General features: G+C 51.3%; 1 protein-coding gene across 1 annotated transcript in view; it reads right to left on the bottom strand.

The window, feature by feature from the left end:
• GRIP2 (glutamate receptor interacting protein 2) overlaps positions 1–17,969 on the bottom strand; it is a 95,236-nt gene extending 77,267 nt beyond the window's left edge. Inside the window, exon 1 of the mRNA XM_019433639.2 lies at positions 17,715–17,969. Coding sequence (XP_019289184.2) covers positions 17,715–17,769 — 55 coding nt within the window. The 5' untranslated portion in view covers positions 17,770–17,969. The remainder of the gene's footprint in view (positions 1–17,714) is intronic.
• Between the last annotated feature and the right edge of the window lie 2,524 nt (positions 17,970–20,493).

Below are 20,493 nucleotides of genomic sequence, written 5' to 3'. Positions count from 1 at the left end.
GTTCCCCTCCCCTATCCCTGTGCTGAGGCCATGTAGCCTCTCCTGTCCTTCCCTGAATGGTTCTCCTAGCCTTAGGTGGGAAGGGGACAAACACACTTTTACATTACCATATAATACTAACTTAAATAAACAACTTTGTTGCTCTGTGACAACTTGGCTAGGCTATCGTGCCCAGTTGTTTGGTCAAACGCCAGGCTAGAAGTTGCTACGAAGGTATTTTGTAGATACGAATACCACTCACAATCAGTTGACTCTGACTGAAGCAGATTACTCTCCATACTGTGGGTGGGCCTCACCCAATCAGTTGAAGGCCTTAAGAGCAAAGACAGAGGTTCTCCCAAGAAAAAAACAGAATTCTGCCTCAAGATTGCAGAACAGAAACCCTTCTTGAGTTTCCAGCCTACCCAAGCTGCACCACAGATTTATACAAGCCAGCTCCACAATCATTAAAAAATCTTAATGATTTAAATTCTTAAAAAATCTTTCAATAGATAGATAAATGGATAGATGGATAGATAGACAGATAGATCTCCTATTGGGTCTGTTTTTCTGGAGACACCTGACTGATAAATTCTGAGCCCACTCTCCTCATACAAGTGAACTGAGGCCCCCATAGTGGACATTGGTTGTTTCTACCCATTCAACATCCAGACCTCCTTCTTCTGGTAACAACACTCTGATTTTGTTCTGGGGAGACCCCCTCCTCCACTGTCCATGTACTTCACGGGGCTGACCTTGCTTCCAAGGTGGGCAGAGCCAGGTTTAGCCAATCAGAGCAGTCCACTCTCTAGGCTACAGTGACTAAGGAACACACATGTGACCCAATACTGTCCAATGGGACACAGCCTCAGGACTTTTGCTGGAGCCATCTGTACATTCTTTCCCCACCAGAATGTAGAATGATATGAGCCTGGAGCAAAGCCAGCAGAACAGAGAAAAGACAGGAAAGGAATGGAAAGATCAAGCTGTGACATCATCCTTTGAGCCCCTGGATTTAGCCCATCCTGAAGCTGATGTGAGCATTTAAGGTTTCTTCCTGGCTTAGGCTAGTGGGGGTTGGGTTTCCGTACTTTGTAACCTGGTAACACCTCCTGCAGCAGGCTTGAGAGAGCCTGGCTTCTGTTTTGGACATTGGTGTCCGAGCCTGGAAGCAAAGCTGATGAGCAGGGCAACACAGGAAAGGCTGTGAAGGGGAAGGAGAAGGAGTGGGAGAAGGGACCCAGCACTGGGGCTTCCAGGGAGACAGGCTGGAAGAGAGAGAGGATGGCCGGGTGAATGTGACTCCATGTTACTCTTTGGGGTGTGATATAAGCTGGTCCCCATCCCTCCAGGGAATCTTTAGTAAAGTGACATTTACACTCCCACTCTCAGTGCACGAAAGTCCTGCTGTTCCTCCTCCACGCAAACACTCAGTATTGTCAGCCTTTTTAATGTCAACCCTTCTGCTGGGTATCTCCCTGTGGTTTTAATTTCCATTTCCCTCTGTGAGATGATATTGAACACCTTTTCATATGTTTACAGGTCATTTGGATCTTCTTCATGAAGCACTTACTCAAGTCTCTTGTCCAATTTGCTACTGGGTTGTCTGGGGTTTTTTTCTTGTTGATTTATAAGAGCTCTTTATATATTCAAGAGATGAGCTCTTTGTTGACTGTATATGCTAAATATGGCTGCCAGCTGGGCACAGAGACCACAGGCTACTCATGGGACTTAGGCTTATTTGGAATGGGTCTTTGGACAAGTCATGAAACCCTTCCATACTGGATGTTTTAGGAACCTAACCCTCCCATCTGGATTACATGGAGTATTCGAGCAGTCCAGGGAGAGCAAGAAAGCAGGAGGGTGGCGGGAAGGAGGAAGACAGAGCCAAGAATTTGCCCTGTGCCAAGACCTGTGCCAGACGTGTCACCCACCTGCTTCATCTCATTGTGCCTGCAGCCCCGGCCTTCCCCGAACATGCCAGACTTGTGTGCACCTCAGGGCCATTGCATGTGCCATTCCCTCTGCCTGTGCAGTTCTTTGCAGAGGTGGCTCCTTCTCCTCGTTCAAGTATATGCTCAAACGTCACCTCCCCAGAGAGGCCCTCCCTGAGTACTGCGACTGAGAGAGCTTCTCCACCATCTCTGTGCCCTGACTCTACTTCATTGGTTTTCATTCTACAACCTGCTGTTAGGGTGCACATCTACTTGCCAACATGGTGCTTGGCTGGTGCGCACACTGGAACGTCCATTAGGACAAGGTACTAGTCTGTCTTATTCCTCACGGTATCCCCAAGGGCCGAAGGCAGTGCCTGGCACATAGCAGCTGCTCAGTAAACATTTTGTCAAGCGAATGAAAGAACAAGCCTCACAATAACCTTGTCAGGTAAATACCAACGCTGTGCCCATTTCACAGATGAAGACAAAAGACTCAGAGAAGTGAGACAACTTGTCTAAGGTCTCTGAAAAAATGGCAGAGCAGGGATGGAACCTGGTCCTTCTGACTCCATGGGCTGCCCCTGCTCTCCTGCCCTACTCATGGAGTCACAGTCACCCAGCCACTCTCTCTTCTCTTCTTTCAGTTCTGGGGGTGGCAGTTCCATGCATTGTTACTCTGTCTTATTATTGGGTTTCCTGGACCCCAGATGAGCTGGGTCAGGGGCGCAGGGGAGGACGGACTGTAGCAGGGATGATGTGGAGGTTGGGACCCGTGCCAAGGCACCAGTGCATGAACTGGAAAAAAGTAGGCCCTCCAAAGTGGTCAAGGCATCTCCAGAGAGGTCCTGAGCGTCCCCTGGTCCAACTCCCACACAGAACAGGAACCAGTCTGGTGGCATCCTTGATGGAGAGCTGGCTATCTCCTGGGACAGTCCAGTCCAGTCCTGCCCTGCTCCAGGGAAGCAAAAGGTGTTGGCTGGGAGGTCTGGAGGAGAAGGCCAGCACCTCCAAAATGAGGAACTCTGGGTGCTGCTGGATATGGGACAGAAAATTAGGTTAAAGAAGGAATAATCAGCTCATTAACCCCCTTGCCAGACTCCACACACACACCCACAGAGCCTGCTTCAGAGCCACACGGCCGACTGTCTCTGCCTGCCTGGATCCGGGTGGGGCACTACGAGCGAAATATTTTATTTATGTGTCGTGCATATTTATTAGAAAGAGGTAAATAAATTAGCTGCCTGCCATCTGCAACCACCAGCCTACAATAAGTTTCTTCCCTCCTCTGCTGCCTCGGGAGGGGCCCGACCAGCAAAGCCCTGGGACTATAAAAGAAAGGGCTCCTTTTTTTGGTATGATTTTCTCCAGGGCTTGAGCAGCTCTAGAACTATAATCTTCTCGAGAAAATGGGATGCTGGGGACTGTTATAGGCCACTTACCAGTAGCAGGTTCCCTCCACCTAGCAAGCCTGGGAGATGGGCATATTACCATGCTCATTTTGTAGATGAAGATATGGAGGCTCAGACATATTAGGTCGCTTGCCTAGGGTCACACAGCAAGTGAATGGAGAGGTTGAGCTAAACCCGGAGGAGCCCCAAAGACTTCAACAGTGTGCGGGGAGAAAGGCCAGACCAGGAGGTAACTACATTCCCAGCTCTGGTGCCAGTTGCCCTGGGGTCCACACTGGTCCCTTAACTTTCCTGACGCCTCTCTGCTAAATGGGAAAGTAAAACACAACAGGTCAGGCTCCACATGGGGCTGTGTGGCTACTCCATCCTGAGTAGCCTTCCAGCCCACCATGGAAGCTCCTGAGTCCACTGCTAAAAGGGCCAGACAGACTTCACCCCTGCCCCAGTCACTGTGTGACTCTGGGAACACCAGAGAACCTCTCAGAGCCTCAGTTTTCTCTTCTGTAAAATGGAAAAACAACTGGGCAGGGGAGGGCGCAGGCTATGAGAAAGAGGATTTCCCAAGTGTGGAAAGGCTTGTAAAATGCAGGTCTGGTGGGATATGGGCAGGAGGGTAGGGTCCAGGATCTTGGGGGAGGAGGGAACCCAGAATGGCAAATGGTGCTGCATAGCCCAGAGAGGGGCCATGACTTGCCCAGGGTCACACGGCAATCATCGCCACCAGGAACCTCAGACCATCTGCCGCCCAGGCTGCGAAGACAGAGCCCAGAGCACTGAGCCCAGCACCACCCAAGCTCAGCCTAGATCTGAATCTTTTATGAAGCATCATAAATCTCCCTGGAATCGCTCCTGTCCAAGCCCGCAAGCCTTCCCTAACTGCCTCACTGCCTCTGCCTCCCTGCAGTGCCTTTTCATTAAATTAAGTGCAGAATCCGATGCAATTGCTCTTGATTTTCCCATAGGGGCCACCGGCCACCTCCGTCCAGGGAGCTTGAAGGGCCAGAGCCGCTGCAGAGGGCTCACCCACCCACTTCATACAAACTTTATAGAGATTTCTAGATAAAATATTATTTTTTAAGATGTTTAATTTAGTATCTTTGGAGCTGACCTTAATAAGCCCCCACAAGGTGCCAGCAAAACCTTCCAATAGCCCCAGGAGGCAGAATCTGCCCATTTCACACAGATGGATAGTTCAGAGCAAACACAGGCCCACCAGACCCCCACTTCTGGGGCCAAGTGAGGCGTGGGACTATGATGTGCAGAAGGAACAGGTGTGAGCTGCAGCAAGGGGACAGGTCAGACTTGAAGGAGGCCAGGCAGCAGCCCCGGTGCACTCTGGGACAAGCAAGTCTTACGACTTGACTTCCTTCATGAAGAGGGAACAACAATAAGAGCAGCTAACCCAACCAGACACCTACTGTGTGCCAGGCACTGCGGAGGTTTCCCATGACTCTCAGAGGAGACCCGAACACCTTCCTTCCACCAGCCGGGCCTGCCGGCCTCCCCCCACTCGTGCTCCCCCCATGACACTGCAGCCACACTGGCCTCCGTTCCTCAAACATTCAGAATGTGCCCAGGGCCTCTGCCCCTGCTGTTCCTTCCACCTGGAGTCCTCCTCTCCCAGGCATTCCCTTGGCTGGTCCCAGAACAAATGTCACCTCCTCCAGGAGGTCCTCCCTGACCACCTATCACCCTCTTTCATCTCATCCCCTTTTCCTGTCTTCTTATCCCCTTTTCTTGTCTTGTCTCCACCTGTTTACGACTTATCTCCCCTGTTCCATAAAGACAAAGACTCTGTCTCATTTACTACTGTATCTCAGCACTTAGAACAGTGGCTAGCACATGGTAGGTCATAGTTAAACAACCACAGAATGAAAGGAGAAAGGAAGGCATCAGCCAACACAGGGTCTGAGTGTCAGGACGGGGACACAGGCAGGAGGGAGACAGCAAATGTCTGGGATGTGGGCAAGATGACAGCCCTCCCCTCCCCACTGGAGGTTGGGTCCCTGCATTGAAGGTGCTTGGCAGGGGGAGCGGGGGTGGGGGGAGGATTTGGGGAAGGGACTGGCTTCCCAGAGGGAGTGGGGAAGCCTGGTGGGATATGGAGAAGGCGAAATGGCCTAGAACATAAGGAATAGCAACACTCCAGGAGATTACATGGCCATTAAAAATGACAAGTGTAAGAAATAACATCTGCAGGGGGAGAAAGCCCGTGCAGAATCACATCAAGGCTGATGACAACCCCAGGAAAGCGGACTCTTACAGCAACCTTACTTGTAACAGCAAAATGCTGGAAACAACCTTATTATCCAACCATGGGGGAGCAGGTAAATAAAATCTGCCTGGTACAGACACCCCACGTGGCATTCTGCAGCTGATCCTACAAAACTAAGCAAAGAAAAAAAAACATAAAATGGTATATGTCATATGATCTCAATGACAGTAGACAGTGGGAAAAAAGACTGGAAGGAAATGCAGGAAAGTTGTCTCTGGATGGTGGGTTGATGGAGGGTGATTTTAGTTTTCTTCCTGGTTTTTTATCTTTCCAAAATGGTCTATATTTAACAATAATTGCATACTTCATCAGAGAGAAAGTAACTTAGTATAAAAGGATACTCTTTTGTTAATGTTTATTTTTGAGAGAGAGAGAGAGAGAGTGAGTGAGTGTGTGTGTGTGTGTGTGTGTGTGTGTGTGTGTGTAGGCAGGGGAGGGCAGAGAGAGGGGGTGACAGAGAATCTGAAGCAGGCTCCAGGCTCCGAGCTGTCAGCACAGAGCCCGACCGACGCAGAGCTGGAACTCATTGACCGTGAATCATGACCTGACCGAAGTTGGATGTTCAACCGACTGAGCCACGCGGGTGCCCTAAGGATACTTTTTTTTAATGACAGCAAGAGGCCAGAAAAGTATGTACATGACATGTTAGTGCTGTAGTATGGAGAAAGGGGGACATTGCAATGTGTTTTTTTTAACTGATATTGCTGTGTTTAATTATTTAAAATGGTTTAAATACCCAATGAACATTCTATACGTCTTATTTTTTTTAATGGGAGACAGAAAAAGGAAGAACCGTGAAAATGGTCAATAGGAGGACTGAGAAAAGAATCCCAGCTCAGGCACGAAATGGGGCAAATCCGTTCTCTTCTCTGGGCCTCAGTCTCCTGGTCTGTAAAATGATGTTCGCCACCCTTGTCTCCCACTGTTGTTGTGGAGTCCAGGCCTTGACAGAAAAGGGTGCACCTGTGCCCAGCACTTAGTAGGTGCTCAGTACATATTGCCCTCGGCCCTGCAAGCAAGGGAGACCCCAGCCCAGGATCCCAGGGTCCTTCCAACAACTATAGTCTAGCACGTGGGCAGGGCGTGGTCCCCAAATCCTTCTGGTCTTGCACCCCTTTGTGTAAAAATGTCTGTGCATTCCTCTGCAATAACACACATGTATTATTTATGACTTACCCACGTGTTACCATATCTGTATATCACTCACATTATAAACACAGACAAAAGCAGAGAAAACGAAAATGTGATAGAAAACAAACGTAAGCTAAAGCTCTTCATATTTTTTCCCAGCCTCTTCCTCAAGAGGCTGTCCTGGGTGTGGCACCCACACCCAACTCTGGAGACCACCAGCGGAGTCTCTGAGCTCCTAGACGGCAGGGACCACTGAGGTCTTGGTCAGCACAGACTGCCAGCAAGTGGCCAACACTCAGTCAGAGGGAGGTCTGTGGTTTGGGCTGGTTTATCTTTGAAAGAAGCAGAACAGCAGAAAGCAAACCACTCAAACCAGAGTCTGACCCCGCGGGTCTGGGGAAACCCTGGCCTCTCATGGGACCCGGGCTTTCTGTCTCTCTGGACACAGTCTCCCCACCTAGAACCTGGGAAGCTGGACAAAGTGGCCTCTGAAGGAGGGTCCTCTCTGCTGTCCTCAGACAAGCTTGAGCTCCTTCCCACCCACCCATGTGAGGCAGGTGGCCTCTCCTGGGAGGCCACAGTGATTTATACCCTCCTGGGTCCCAGCCTCACCATAAAATACAGCTGTCCCCCTGCCTGTCCCCCAGGACTCCTGCCAACCAGAGCCAGCCGCCCATAAACCCCCAGACATAAATCTTGAGGCCCAGTTCCATCAGCACAGAAGGCAAGCAGTAAATTTGAGGCTCCTGGGTCTCTGGCAGCGAAGCTTCCTGGGAGAATCCATTTTTCTCCCTAGGATAAATTACCCTCACTGGACTACAGAAGGGAAGCATTTGTTCATACAGTTGAAAAATGGTTGCTCAAAGGGCACCCCTCTATGGGGTTCCCCAGCTGGGCTGCCAGCTCCCAGGGCCATCCATCTGGGGGCCTCCAGGACAGGGGCCTCTTGGCAGATCTCTCACACTCAGCCCCCTAAAATCCACCCCTGCATGCCCCTCCCCCCTCAGCTCAGTGAAAGGCACTAGCATAACCCCCCAGGCCAGGAGGAATCCCTGAGTGTCATCCAGGCCCGGCCCTCCACATCTGTCCACTGCCACATCTGGCCCATTCTGTTGCCTACGTCCCCCTGCTCTGGGCTTACAACCTCATCCCTGTGAAGCAGACAGGCCACAGGCCAAACCAAAGCCACCGTCCAGCCCTGGGACCTTGAACCATTAAACCCACCTCAAATCCTTTTCTCTTCTGTAAAATTACATGAATCCCAAAGGGGAGTATAAATCCGAACAGACATTCTGGAGAGCCGTGTGGCACTGGGTGCTGGGAGCAATCTGTTTCTCAACCTGGGGTCTATTGCTGCTCTTTGAAAAACACAAATGTTTTAACACTCCTCGTTATGTACAACGTATTTCATGATAAAAGAGAGAGTTGCAGACAGTATGCTGTTATTTGTGTAAAAAGAAGGGAAAGAATGTGTATGCGTAGAGCTACCAACAGGTAACGGTAGGTACCTTCAGCCGAAGGTGGAGGCGGGGCTTGGCAAATGGGAGCAGAGGTTAAAGAGAGACCACTGAGGTGGTTGGAGGTTTGACATCTGAACCACCCCAGTGAACGTCTGTGTCCATGTTGCCTTATGCATCTGTGCTAGATTCTTCCCTAGACTAGAAAATACTTGCAATACTTAGAAAAGGAATGGCTGGGTCAAAGGGTGTAAGCATTTTCCATATTGACAGATAACCCGTCAGACTGCCCTCCTATATGCTTCCCCTTCCTGCATATGTCAGCTTCTGCTTCCCCCGGGATCTCACCAACACTAGATGCTATGAATTTTTTAACTTCCCCTTCAAATTGATATTGTGCTGTTATTTCTGTGAGCATTTTCCTCATGCTAATACAATAATCCCCTAAAATGCTGAGGTTGGCCTTCTTTTCATTCACTCTCTGGCTATTTGTGTATCTTCTAGTAACTTCCTGCTTGAATTCATGACGTTCCTCCTAGACTGTGTATCTTTTCCTATTGATTTGCAGGAGATCCTGATATACATTGGCTCTTAGTCTTCAGCTGTGATGTATGTTGTAAATACCTTCCCTCCTGGGCTGTGGCTTGTCTTGGAACCTGGTCAGTCGTGCCTTTCATCCTACATCACTTCTACATTTTTACGTAGCCCAATTTTTCAATCCTTTCTTTCATGGCATCTGCTTTTGTAGCTTCTATTTCCTCATCTGATAAGGCTGATCACCTGACCATGCACGGTTATCAGGAGAAGCAAAACAGTGTGAATAAGTGCCAAGCAAGTGCTCCTAACGTGGTCATTTTGGGGGTCTCTCTGCCTCACCTTGCCTCCCAAACCCCAGCAGTCAGCAGGTGCTTCCTGAACATGCCACCGTCCTGCTTTAAAACCCTTCAGCTGGGGGTACCTGGGTGACTCGGTCAGTTAAGCGTCCAACTTCGGCTCAAGTCACTATCTCATGTTCATGAGTTCAAGCCTTGTGTTGGGCTCTCTGCTGTCAGCAAAGAGCCCACTTTAGATCTGTCCTCCTCTCTCTGCCCCTCCCCTGCTCTCGCTCTCTCTCTCTCTCTCTTTCAGAATAAATAAACTTTAAAAAATAAAGCTGCCTTCAGCAGCTTCAGCTGCCTGAAGATGATGAAGTTCAAACTCCTTTCCTGGGTGAGTTCAAGGTCTCAAACACAAACACCTCTAAGGCTGAGCAAGTAAGTGAATGCATCAGCGGCCAGATGGGGAGTACGGCAGGCACACTCCCAGTCCACAAGGCACAGCAGAAATGTAAGACCGAGGTTACCAGATCCTCTGAAGAAAGCTGCAGATATCTTTCTTTTTTTAATGTCAAATTCCCCCCCACACACACACACACACACTCAAAATTTAATGACAACCAATTGTGTGTGTGTGTGTGTGTGTGTGTGTGTGTGTGCGCGCGCGCCACTGTCAGGGTCAAGCAAGACCCATTTGTGACCAGGGTGTAGCCATCTCTACCCTCACCATCTGTCTCCAGCCAGAATCGTGCCACCCTCCCCCCACACACAGCACATGCAGCCACCCTGCACAACTATGGTCACACCAGGTTTTTCTCAACTCTGTACTTTTGCACACACCAATCTCTTGGCCTTACGTACCCTTCCCTGCGGCTTTCCTACCTGGCCACTCACACTTGCGCTTTAAAGCCCAGGTCAGAGGTCACCACCAATGCCCCCACCCCAGGCGGAATTCCATGCCCCTTCTCTAAGTGCCTCATTGCTTGTGACTCCTGGAAACAAAATTCCAAAGAAAGCAGTCTGGGGGCAGAGAAAGAGCCCTGGCTTGGGACAAAGACATTCCTGGGGTAAAAATCCTGCTTTGTCACTTCCTAGCAGTGCATCCTTGGGCAAGTGACTTAACTTCTCTGTGCCTCAGGTTCCCAAATGTTGAGATGGCCATAACAAGACCTAAAGGCGGTCAGCTTTCTGGGAATAGGAAGTAAAATGGTAAAAGAGAGGTAGCTGGCATGGAGTAGGGGCTTAACGATGAAATCACAGAATGAGGGGCACCTGGGTGGCTCAGTCTGTTAAGGGGCTGACTCCTGATTTCAGCTCAGGTCGGAATATCATGGTTTGTGAGATCAAGCCTCACGTTAGGCTCTGTGCTGACAGTGTGGAACCTGCTCTGGATTCTCTCTCCCTCTCTCTGCCCCTCTCCTACTTGTTCTCTCTCAATAAATAAACACTTACCAAAAAGAAATTGCAGAATGAAAAGATGTATGAAAAGAAGAATAAGTATTTCCTTAGACTCCTCGAACACACAGGTGAGGCACAGTCATGCCCAGGAAGTAACTGGCCATTGCCTTCACTGTGCCAGTCACCGCCACATGAGTGCGCCCCTTTCCATAGCTGGCAGAGCCCTCCCCCATCTGTCACCTCTGGATCCCCATGACAGCTCTCCCAGAGGCTGTTAATGCTCCCACTTTACAGAGAAGAAAAGCAAAACTCAGGCAAAGTCCCAGAGGCTGCTTTAGAGAATGGAACAAGGCAAGGACTGCACACCAGGCAGGGAAAAGCTATTCAGCTCAACAGGGGGCCCCGAGTTCAACATCCTCGTCACCAGGCCATTGAGAGTGAAGGATGCAAACACAGTCAGCCCAGGGCCTAGTTCACATGAGGTGCACAGAAAGGCTGGTGCCTCCCCCTTCCTTTCTCTATTTCATTTTCCCACTCACTTAGTGGGCTCCTACTGTATGCCGGCCCCTGAGCTGGGTGCTGCACACCCACAGATGGACTGGACAGGGCTCCTGCCCCGGGACCTCTGTGTCTAGCAGAGGAGACTGATGAGTAAGCATAGTTATGCTCCCACAGGAAAGGGGCTAGGACAGAAACATGGTGGGAGAGACGAATTCTGCCATGTCAGGAGGAGGGGGATAGCAGGAAGCTGCTCCTTGGTCTGGCCTGAGGTTGGAGCCAGAGGAAGCAGTACTTTGCTGGGTGAAGAAGCTGGCAGAGGAGAGGCACTCCAGGCATAGAGGCAGCCTAAGCAAAGGTTCAGACATGGGGCAGAACAAGGTCTGTGCATGACTAAGGAGGGAAGAAAGGTTACCACAGCCAAATGGCAAAGAGCCTTGAATATGAGAGGCCTCTAACTCCAAAGGGAGGTCCTGCTTGACCCTCAGAGTCTGTCTGAATTGGTGTTTAACATTTTTAAATTGGTAGGTGGCATGTACAACTCTGAGTTTTTAGCTTCCCTAGAAAAATCAGGTCTGGCTTGCTGAGCCCAAGCTCCTGTAAACTCTACACTCTCTGTCCCCCAGACCCAATTCACTCCCTTCATCTGCAAATATTTACTGAGCAATTGCCAGGCAAGGTACTGGTTCCTGGGGATAAAATGAAGAACAAGATAGACACAGCCACAGCCCTCATGGCACTTGCATACTAGTGGGAGAGAAGACATAACAAGGATATAATATAAGGTGAGGCAGCACAAAATGCCGGAAAGAAAAAGGAAGTTATGGGGATAAAAAGCAGCTATTTTAGATGGGATGGTCAGGGAAGGCCTCTCTGAGGAGGAGACAATTGCATAGATCTAAATGAAGTGAGTGAATTGTGTATATGCCAAAAGATCAATCCAGGAGACAGATTAGCAAGTGCAAAGGCCCTGGGGCCTTCTTCACTCATCTTTTGGGTTACTTGTCTTGCCCCTTTAGGCATTTAAGGGTGAGGCCCCTCCTGTAAGTAACAGAGCATATGAATAATGTGTAAACAGATAGAAAACATCCCCAGATGTATGTTTCAGATAAAACACTTCTGACCCATGGTGAGGGAGACATGAGAAATAGACATGAATGAAAGGCCTGGTATGATTTGTTTCCAATAGGAAACAGGATGGCATTTTGTCTCAAGGACAAACAGGCAGAGGAGGCTCCTCATACATGGAACGTTAAAACTTGAGCACAGTATGGAGAAACCAAGGGAGCGGGGAGGAGGGAAATCCTCATTTCCTCTTCACTACCTGTATCATCTGCCAAACCCTGTAAGGTGGGAGGCAGGAGTGGGGGAAGAGAGACTAAGAATGCTAAGTCTTCTGCAGCCTCGGAGCTCGTTGTTGTTATTATTGTTCCTGTTGCTGTTTTTCTGTTTTATTTTGTTTTCCCAAGCCTATCTGGGCTGCTGTTTGAGGAAGTCAGGTGCAAAGGAAACACTTTGGTGGGTTTCATTTGTTTGTTTCCCAATCCCCTTCCTAAGCAAAATTAAAGTGTGGATTCCTTGTCCTTTTACCTACAAAGTAGAAGAAAAAGATATTATTGTTCTAAAGAAGGAGAGAGGAGGAAAAAAAAACCAGACCTACAATCTAATACCAACCTTTTCAGCTGGGGTGGGGGAGGCGATTCTGCAAACTGACATCACAGTCCATGTCACGGGACATAACTTCCGCCACTCAAAGCTCTATTTGCATTTTTAGCGATACAGGGAAATGTTGAAAATCAGCTCCAGGGTTGACACTGCAGTTATTAAAACCAAACAAAAGATCCTCTCCCAAGTCTAGCTGATTCTTCTTAAATTTATCTGGGCCCCCACTACCTGATTTAAGGCAATGAACAGATGTTTCCCAGCAGGAAGTGCATTAGCCCCAGATGCTGTCGCTTTGTTCAAGAGCTGCACACACATTCACTGGCAACCACACACACACACACACACACACACACACACAGAACTCGGGGCAACAAACATTCACAGCTCCCCTTCCGGCACTTGGCACGCCCGCATGGACCATTTGTAACCTCTGCCTGCAGTTCTGACAGAGAGATGAGCAGCGGGAGTCAGTAGCCAATCAGATCCCACCCTATCGTCTTCCTGTTGTCTCCTAGGTAACCGGCACAGGGACACATCAGCTAGCTGGGTACCACGGACACATACACACATACACACATACACACACACACACACACACACACACACACACACACACAAAGTCCACAATTGCAGAGATACCGGATGCGCCTGTCAGAACCCTAGACAGCTCCCCAGAGCGGCATTCAATGCCTCTGGTTCCTGCCTGTCTGGCAGCCTCAGCCCCTACAGCTTTCCCACCTCCGCTCCTTTACTCATGCCATTCCTCTGCCTGGCATGCCTCTCCCCACTGCCATCTCTATCACTCAAAACCTTGCTCATCCTCGGAGCCAGCCCAAGTCCTTGGTCAAGGCTTCCAATGGCTCCCAACACAGAATAAAAACCCACACTCCTTCCTCTACAGTGATCTGGCCTTTCGTGATCTGGCTACTCCAAGTCTCATCTCTTATCACTCCCCTCTCTCTCGCTCCTTTCTCTTCCTCCAACAGGTCAAATTGGTCCTCTCCACACTATGCCCTGCAGATCAGGCCTCTTCTTGGTACCGGTTGTTCCCGTGGCTACTAGGTCTGCCTTCTGTTCTTGGCATGCCTGAGCCCTCCTGATCTTTAGTCTTAGCTCAAAAGCCACCTTTCAGAGAGCCTTTCCCTGACCACCCTTGGCTGCCCTATCTGAAGACATCCCCTCCCCTGGGACTCCCCATGGCATCGCCTACTCTGCTCTTGTGTTCTCTTCATCTCACTAATGACTCTCTAGTTATGTTTCCTTGTCCTCTGTCTCCCCCCCCCTAGAATGTGAAGTCCCTTACAGCAGGGTCTTTCTCTTGTTCATGGCCATAGCCGCAGCCCCCAGAACAGGGCCCAATAAATACTTGTCGAATGAATAAAAAGTCATTTCCTCCTCACTGCTTCTGTATTTCCCCATCTCTCTAATAAGACGAGATGACTTCTATTAACCCTCCTGGCTCACATTCCAAGAGTCCATTAGAAAGCAGAAAGGACTGGCATAAGGAGGAAAATTAATCAGGCCACACCACGGGAAGGATCTGCCAGTGGAAGGCTGACCTCCACCGGGTTGCAGAGCCCCTCCTCTGAGCAGCCTGCCCACTCAGAATTGCTGCTTTCAACTTCATGTTCCCCAAGCACTGGGCACCTTGAACTTTTGTTATCTGACGGACTGGGGGCAACTTGAAGCTGAGGACTGGCTTTCATGTTTTTGATCCCACACAGAGCCTGGGGGTGGTGGAGGGGAGGTGGGGGGGGGGGGGCGGGGGCTCTGGAAGCATTTACTGCAGTGAATAGAAGAAAATGTGTCACTGTCTACAGGACCACAAACATCAAGGTGGAATTTCATTAGAACACAAGTCACACACGTGCACATGCACAAACACACACACACACACACACACACAAACTCAGAAGCTTCATGAAGCTAGAATCAGAGTTCCCCAATCCCAGTGGCTGCCCGGGTCTTTCCTCAACAGACATGACTACTACTTTAGGTTCCAAAAACTGCAGAGTGGTCTGGACGCATGTGCTGTGCAAGCATGGGGGGCGCATAACCACGCTTTTGGCCAACCTCCTTAGGTAAGGCCAGATGGTGGATTCAAGTAGCCACACGTGGCAGACACAACCTGATCGGATCCCCCAAACCCTAGGCGTGGAGAGCCTCAAGGCTCATAATCCAGAAATCTACACAGAGTCCTGAGTTCTCCACTGACTCATGCACCAGATTATTTCCCCAAATATGAAGTTAAAGTAGATGTAAAGATCAAAAAAGATGAAGAACAGGATTAGCATTTCTTGAGCACCTACCGTATGCAGGTTTTATACTAGGATACATTAACATTGATTCCTCAAGACCACCCTGCAAGATCACCCTTCCCACTTTATGGATTGGAAACAACAACCACGACTGAAACCCAGAAGGAGTAAATAGTATGCCTAAGGTCACAAAGTTGGCAAGTGGAGAGGGCCTAAGTCTGGGACACGAGTCTGGTCTCCAAGTCCACATTTCTTCCTCCAGGGCCTTAAATTATACCACAGAATAAGCAGGTAAGCCGGATTTATTCAAAATGTCCCTCCCGCTGGCTCTTCTCTGAGGATGACAGCCCTGTCTCTGCATATCTCTCTCTGTCACTCTTGGGCTTGACTGACCTTTCGCCATGAGCCTCTTATCAAGCTGGACCCATGTATCAAAGTCTCTCATTTGAGACCCAGCCCACAGGAACCAATGTTCCCGTGACCCAGAGAAAGCCAGGGATTTTGTCTTTTTAAAACAGTAATTTCCTGCCAGCACCGGTAGATGCATCAGCCACACTCTGATTTAGTGCTGAGCTCAAGGATCAATCTCAAGTAAGATTTTCCAAGGAAAACTCAAATGGTGGGTACCTCCTGGCATTGAGGAAAGAAGTGGCTTCCTCTCAATGGATGTGGCCAGTGGCAGGCAAAATGACTGTAGGGACCACAAGACCCACGTGCCTCATACATGTCACACGCGAGCCTCATTGACACCCACATGCATCTCAAACATGACACCCATATACCTCATGCACACCTCACACACACACCACTCACGTGCCTTACCCATACCCCCCCACCCCCACCCCACACACATATACACACACAGCGTGGGGAGTGCAGATCAGGAGCAAGGGAGCAACATCCTTTCTTCAGGACATCAAAGCCCCCGCTTCCTCACCTGCCCTGGGCTATGTGCTACGCCAGGACTGAGACCTCATTTTATCCCCTTAGGAATCCCGTAGGATGAGCGTTAGGCCCTCCCCTTACAGATACAGAAAGTGAGCCTCAGAACAGGGGGAATGACTTGTCCAAGATCACAGAACACGCCTGGGGTTTAGCTGCCCTGTTTCCTGAAGGGCCAAGCTCACACTGAAGGGTGGTCATGGACACTGGCTCTGCAAGATTTCCTTCTTTCTTTTTTTTTAATGTTTATTTATTTTCAGAGAGAGCGTGTGAGCAGGAGAGAGGCAAGAGAGAGAGACAGAGACAGAGAGAAAGAGAGAATACCAAGCTGGCTGCACACTCCAACTCACTAACCATGAGATCATGACCTGAGCCGAAATTGAGAGTCAGACACTCAACGGACTGAACCACCCAGGTGCTCCAAGATTTCCTCCTTAATCTCCTCTGTTCCTTGGGGGCAGCTCCATTGAATAGGGGCACTCCTCCAAGATGTCCTCCTTGTTGGTAGCCTTATCCAATCTTCCTCCTCCCAGGGAAGGAAACCTGGGCACCGGCTATGCCAACTCAGGTTGGATTAAGAGTGGAAGGTCTGCCCAATCCACTGGACGGAGCTATGGGCCTGCCTGGGTCTTGCCCACACCGGCTAAGGCCTGATGAGGGTCTAAACGAGACTCCACAGACTCTGCTCCCAGGCCCTCAGAACCTAGGGCCACAGTGGGGTAGAGGTTACAGATCTGACTTAACCCTGGGGACAGGGCAGGAGGAGCAGGGATGAGCTGTCACCCTCCTCTTCCCCTCCCCCACGCCCCACACAGGGTTTCTGGCCAGGGCTGGAAATGGATCCTTTCCTATGAACTGAACCAGGCCCAACTTGCAGAGGGACGTAAGGGAGGCCTGGCCCACCAAAATCTTGCCGGCCATAGAGACTTAAGTTCACATCCCAGCTTTATCACCTACAGGCTGCGTGACCTTGGGCAGGTTTCCTCTCTCGGAGGCTCGGTGTCCTCACCTGTAAAGTGGAAGGAATAACAGCGCCCTCCAGAGGGGGTGGCTGTGAAGGTTAAACACAGAAGCAGATGTTAGGCTCCAGGGCGCATAGTACGCGGTACCAGTAAGTCCGCCATTAGGCCTCCGCTAAGTGAGCAGAGGGTGGGCGACTGCCATTCCCACCTCACTCTGCCCCTGACTCAGAGTTCTATCAATTCTTGATTAGCACTGAATCCGAACTTTCCTCAGCAGAGGCAGAGCCTGGGCGCGGTCCTTCTTCCTCTTCCCACCGCCAGGACTGTACAGACAACAGGTACAGAGGTGGAGCAGCCCTGGAGGCGCCCCGGCGGAGGGGGCTGCGCCGCAGCGCTGCGGCAGGGCCAAGCCCGGGTCGGGGGCAGTGCGGCCGAATCTCTCCGCTACCCCCGCACCCCTTCCCACCTCCAGCCTCCCCGCAACTTTGACCAACTGCAGACTGTGGGGTCGGCGCGGGGGTGCTGCCGGGCGTGCGAAGGAAAGTTGGGTCCCGGCGACTGCAGCGTTTGGAACCGAAGTCCCCCGCGGTGAGCACCGGCACCTTCTGACCCTCGACAAACTCCCTGGGAGCCGGGAGGCACGTGGTCGCGCGCCGGCCAAGGCTCGCTCCGGGAACCGGACTCGCGAGCGGGTCGGGGGCTGCGCCCTCGAGGGTTCAGAGCCTGCGCTCCAGCCTTACGCGGCCGCCCTGCCCCGGGTCCCACCTCCACGCGCCCTGCCGAGCGCCCCCGCAGGTCTGCCCGGCAGGGCTCCGCTCCGCACCGCGTGTCCTGCGGTGACCCTGCAAGCTCCGCGCCTCGGACGCGGCCGCCCGCCCTTCGCCTCCCGCGGACACTCTCCGCGAGCGCCCCCGGCCAGCTCTGCGCTGGGTCCGCCCTCCGCGCCCCGCGCCGGTGCTCACCGGCCTGGGCAGCGGCCGCGTCCTACCTTCGTCCGGCAGCCGCTGCAGGCAGAGCGCGAGGTTCCTCCGCCAGCCCCGCATCCCGGCGGCCGCCCTGCGGCCCGGCGCCTCGCCAGCCCGACCCCGGCCCCGGCCCCGCCCCCGCCGGGCCGGGCGGCGCAGCGCAGCGCTGGGGAGGGCCGCGGGCCAGGGGCGCGGCGGGCATGGGCGGCCGCCGAGGATCGGGGGTGTCCCGGCGGCCGCCAGGCGCTCAGCTCGGCTCGCGAGCCCGCGGCTGAGCAGCGACGCTCCCCGAGAGCGCGCGCTTTCCCCGGCGCTGGGGGCGGGGCGGGGCGGCGGGCGGGGGCGGGCGCGGCGAGCTAGGCTGGAGGAGGACCCCGCGGGGCCCGCTCGCTCTCGCCCCCGCCGCCCACTTGCCACGGCCCCCGCCGCCCCCGTTTCCCACCTCCCCACCTCGGGGCTCTCCGGGCCACATCCTGATAACGATAATCACCACGGATTAGTCAATGAGTGAATGCGTGAAACAATGAACGCGTAAACAAATGGGTGAAGAAGTGAGTGGATGAGTGAATAAACGGGTGTATAGAGAAGTGAGAAAATGAGTGAGCGAATGAATGAATGAGTTAGTGAATTGATGAATGAGAAAATTAATCAGTGAATAAATGGGTGAAGGAATATGTAAATAAGTGAAGGAATAAATGTATGAACCAGTGAATCTGCGTGAGTGAGTGCACCCTGGCCTTGGGCCTGTAAGAGGCCTAGGACCCTCCGCAGAAGTCCTCACGCCTGACCTGGAAGGGAGGCCTCTGGGTGGCATCTTGCAGAGGAGACATGCGAGGCCCAGAGAGGGCGGGGCCTGTCTGCGAACACACAGCACGCTGGAGGCCAGTAGGGAAAAGGTGGTCTTGGTGTAGGCCTTGTCAACTGCACCTTAACCACAGTTGTCCTCCATCTGCCTGGTAGCCGTCGAGCTCACCAGGTCTCAGAGATTCTGGGAAGAATAGCCAGGGGAAGGAGCACAGGAGGGTCCCATCCTCAGAAGTCAGTTTGCTTTCTCTATGGGAGTGGGGTAGGGGGGTAAAGGGGAGGGGGGTGTACAATCCAGTCAAAGGAGTACTGCACTGCCCTAAAAAAGGAGGAGGACATTCTTTGGAAAAGGGTGAAATGAAGAACAGTGTTTATAATATGTTCAGTAAGTAGAAGGGAAGCCTCTGCATTCGTATTTGCTCAAGTATGTGGAAAATTATCTCCAATGGAAACACTGGTCCCTTGGAGAATGGGCATCATGTGGCCAGGGGCAGGAGGGAGAGGGAGAATCCCCTCCCTCTTTTGTGCCTCTTGAATCCCCTTTTGTGCCTCTTGAAATGTTGAACCCTGGAAATGCATTACTTGTTCAAAAAATAATCTAAAATTTAAAAAGTTTAATTTTAGATTATTTTTTGAGAGAGAGAGACAGAGTGTGAGCAGGGGAGGGGCAGAGGGAGAGGGAGACACAGAATCAGAAGCAGGCTCCAGACTCTGAGCTGTCAGCACAGAGCCTGACGTGGGGCTCGAACTCATGAACTGTGAGATCATGACCTGAGCCAAAACCTGATGCTCAACCCCCTGAGCCACCCAGGTGCCCCTAATCTAAATTTTTTAAATAAATGTTTACAATATTAAGAAACATCTATACCTCAGTAAAAGCTGCCTCCTCCCTGATGAAGGAAGTCAGCCCATTTGCCTGGATGCCCTCTCTCCAGCACCTGGCTCAGAGAAGGAGAGGTTCTTGTTAGTCATCGTCAGAGTGAAATATGAATGTGGTGGTCAGTGCAGAACCCTTCTCCCCTTCATGAGTGTTGGGAAGAAAACAGGCATCTTCTGCTTGGATCCTGGGTCTGTCAGTCTTTAACTGTAGGTCTTTGGGCAAATTACCTCATTTTTTCGAGCCTCAGATTCTCCATCTGCAAACTAAGGATCATCATATTGTCCTAACAGGGTCCAGTAAGGCTGGAGTCAGGTACTTATATTCCAAAAGATAGTTCAGTGGTGGAACCCCAGCCATCTTGACCCTATCAATAAAGCCACCTAAACTTTGGCTTTCACAAGTACCCCTTTTGTACAGAAAGGGTATGCTTTTTATGCGATCTTACATCCCCAATACTTCAGCAAGGTTGGTATAATTAGCCCCATTTTTACAAAGGAGGGCACTGGCATTCAGAGAGGTTAACTGTCTTACCCAAGGTCACACAGCCAAGAGTTGTCCAAACTGCATTTAAACCGAGATCTGCCCAGCTCCAAGCACCACCAGACAGCACTGCCCACACAGGCCATCTGATATATTTATCACCTGTTCATGCTCCTAAGACCCTCAGATGCATCATATCCCAGCCCCGTATTAATTCTGAATTATTCATCATTTCAGTAAGTAGGGCGCAGGCCCAGAGGTTTAGAGCAAGGGAGGGGCAGATCCGCACTCAGGCCCCAGTCTGCGGAGTGCTGACTCCAGAACTTGTCTTAATGGCTGTGAGCTTCTGACAAGGAAGCGAGTCTCCCCGGCAGCAGAATTGTGAATCACTGCTGTCTGCACCCAGATTGATGGCTCCACAGCCAGACTGCCCACTGCTCAGAGGATGACGGGGCTGGGATGGCTGAAGGGAGAGGCAAAGATACCAGCGCCAAGGTCAGGAGGCCCCGGCAGAGGAAGGCAGGGAGGAGAGCAGGGCACAGGAGAGAAGTGGCCGTGGCACAAGAGAAAGAGAAGGGATTTTAGGAGGATGGATGGCTTGATTGAGAGGAGAGTGTGCTGGTTAACCATTGTTGCAA

This window comes from Panthera pardus, unplaced genomic scaffold (assembly GCF_024362965.1).
Source record: "Panthera pardus isolate Hobbes unplaced genomic scaffold, ASM2436296v1 HiC_scaffold_8, whole genome shotgun sequence".
Lineage (NCBI taxonomy): Eukaryota > Metazoa > Chordata > Mammalia > Carnivora > Felidae > Panthera > Panthera pardus.
This window is presented reverse-complemented; position numbering and strand designations above follow the sequence as displayed.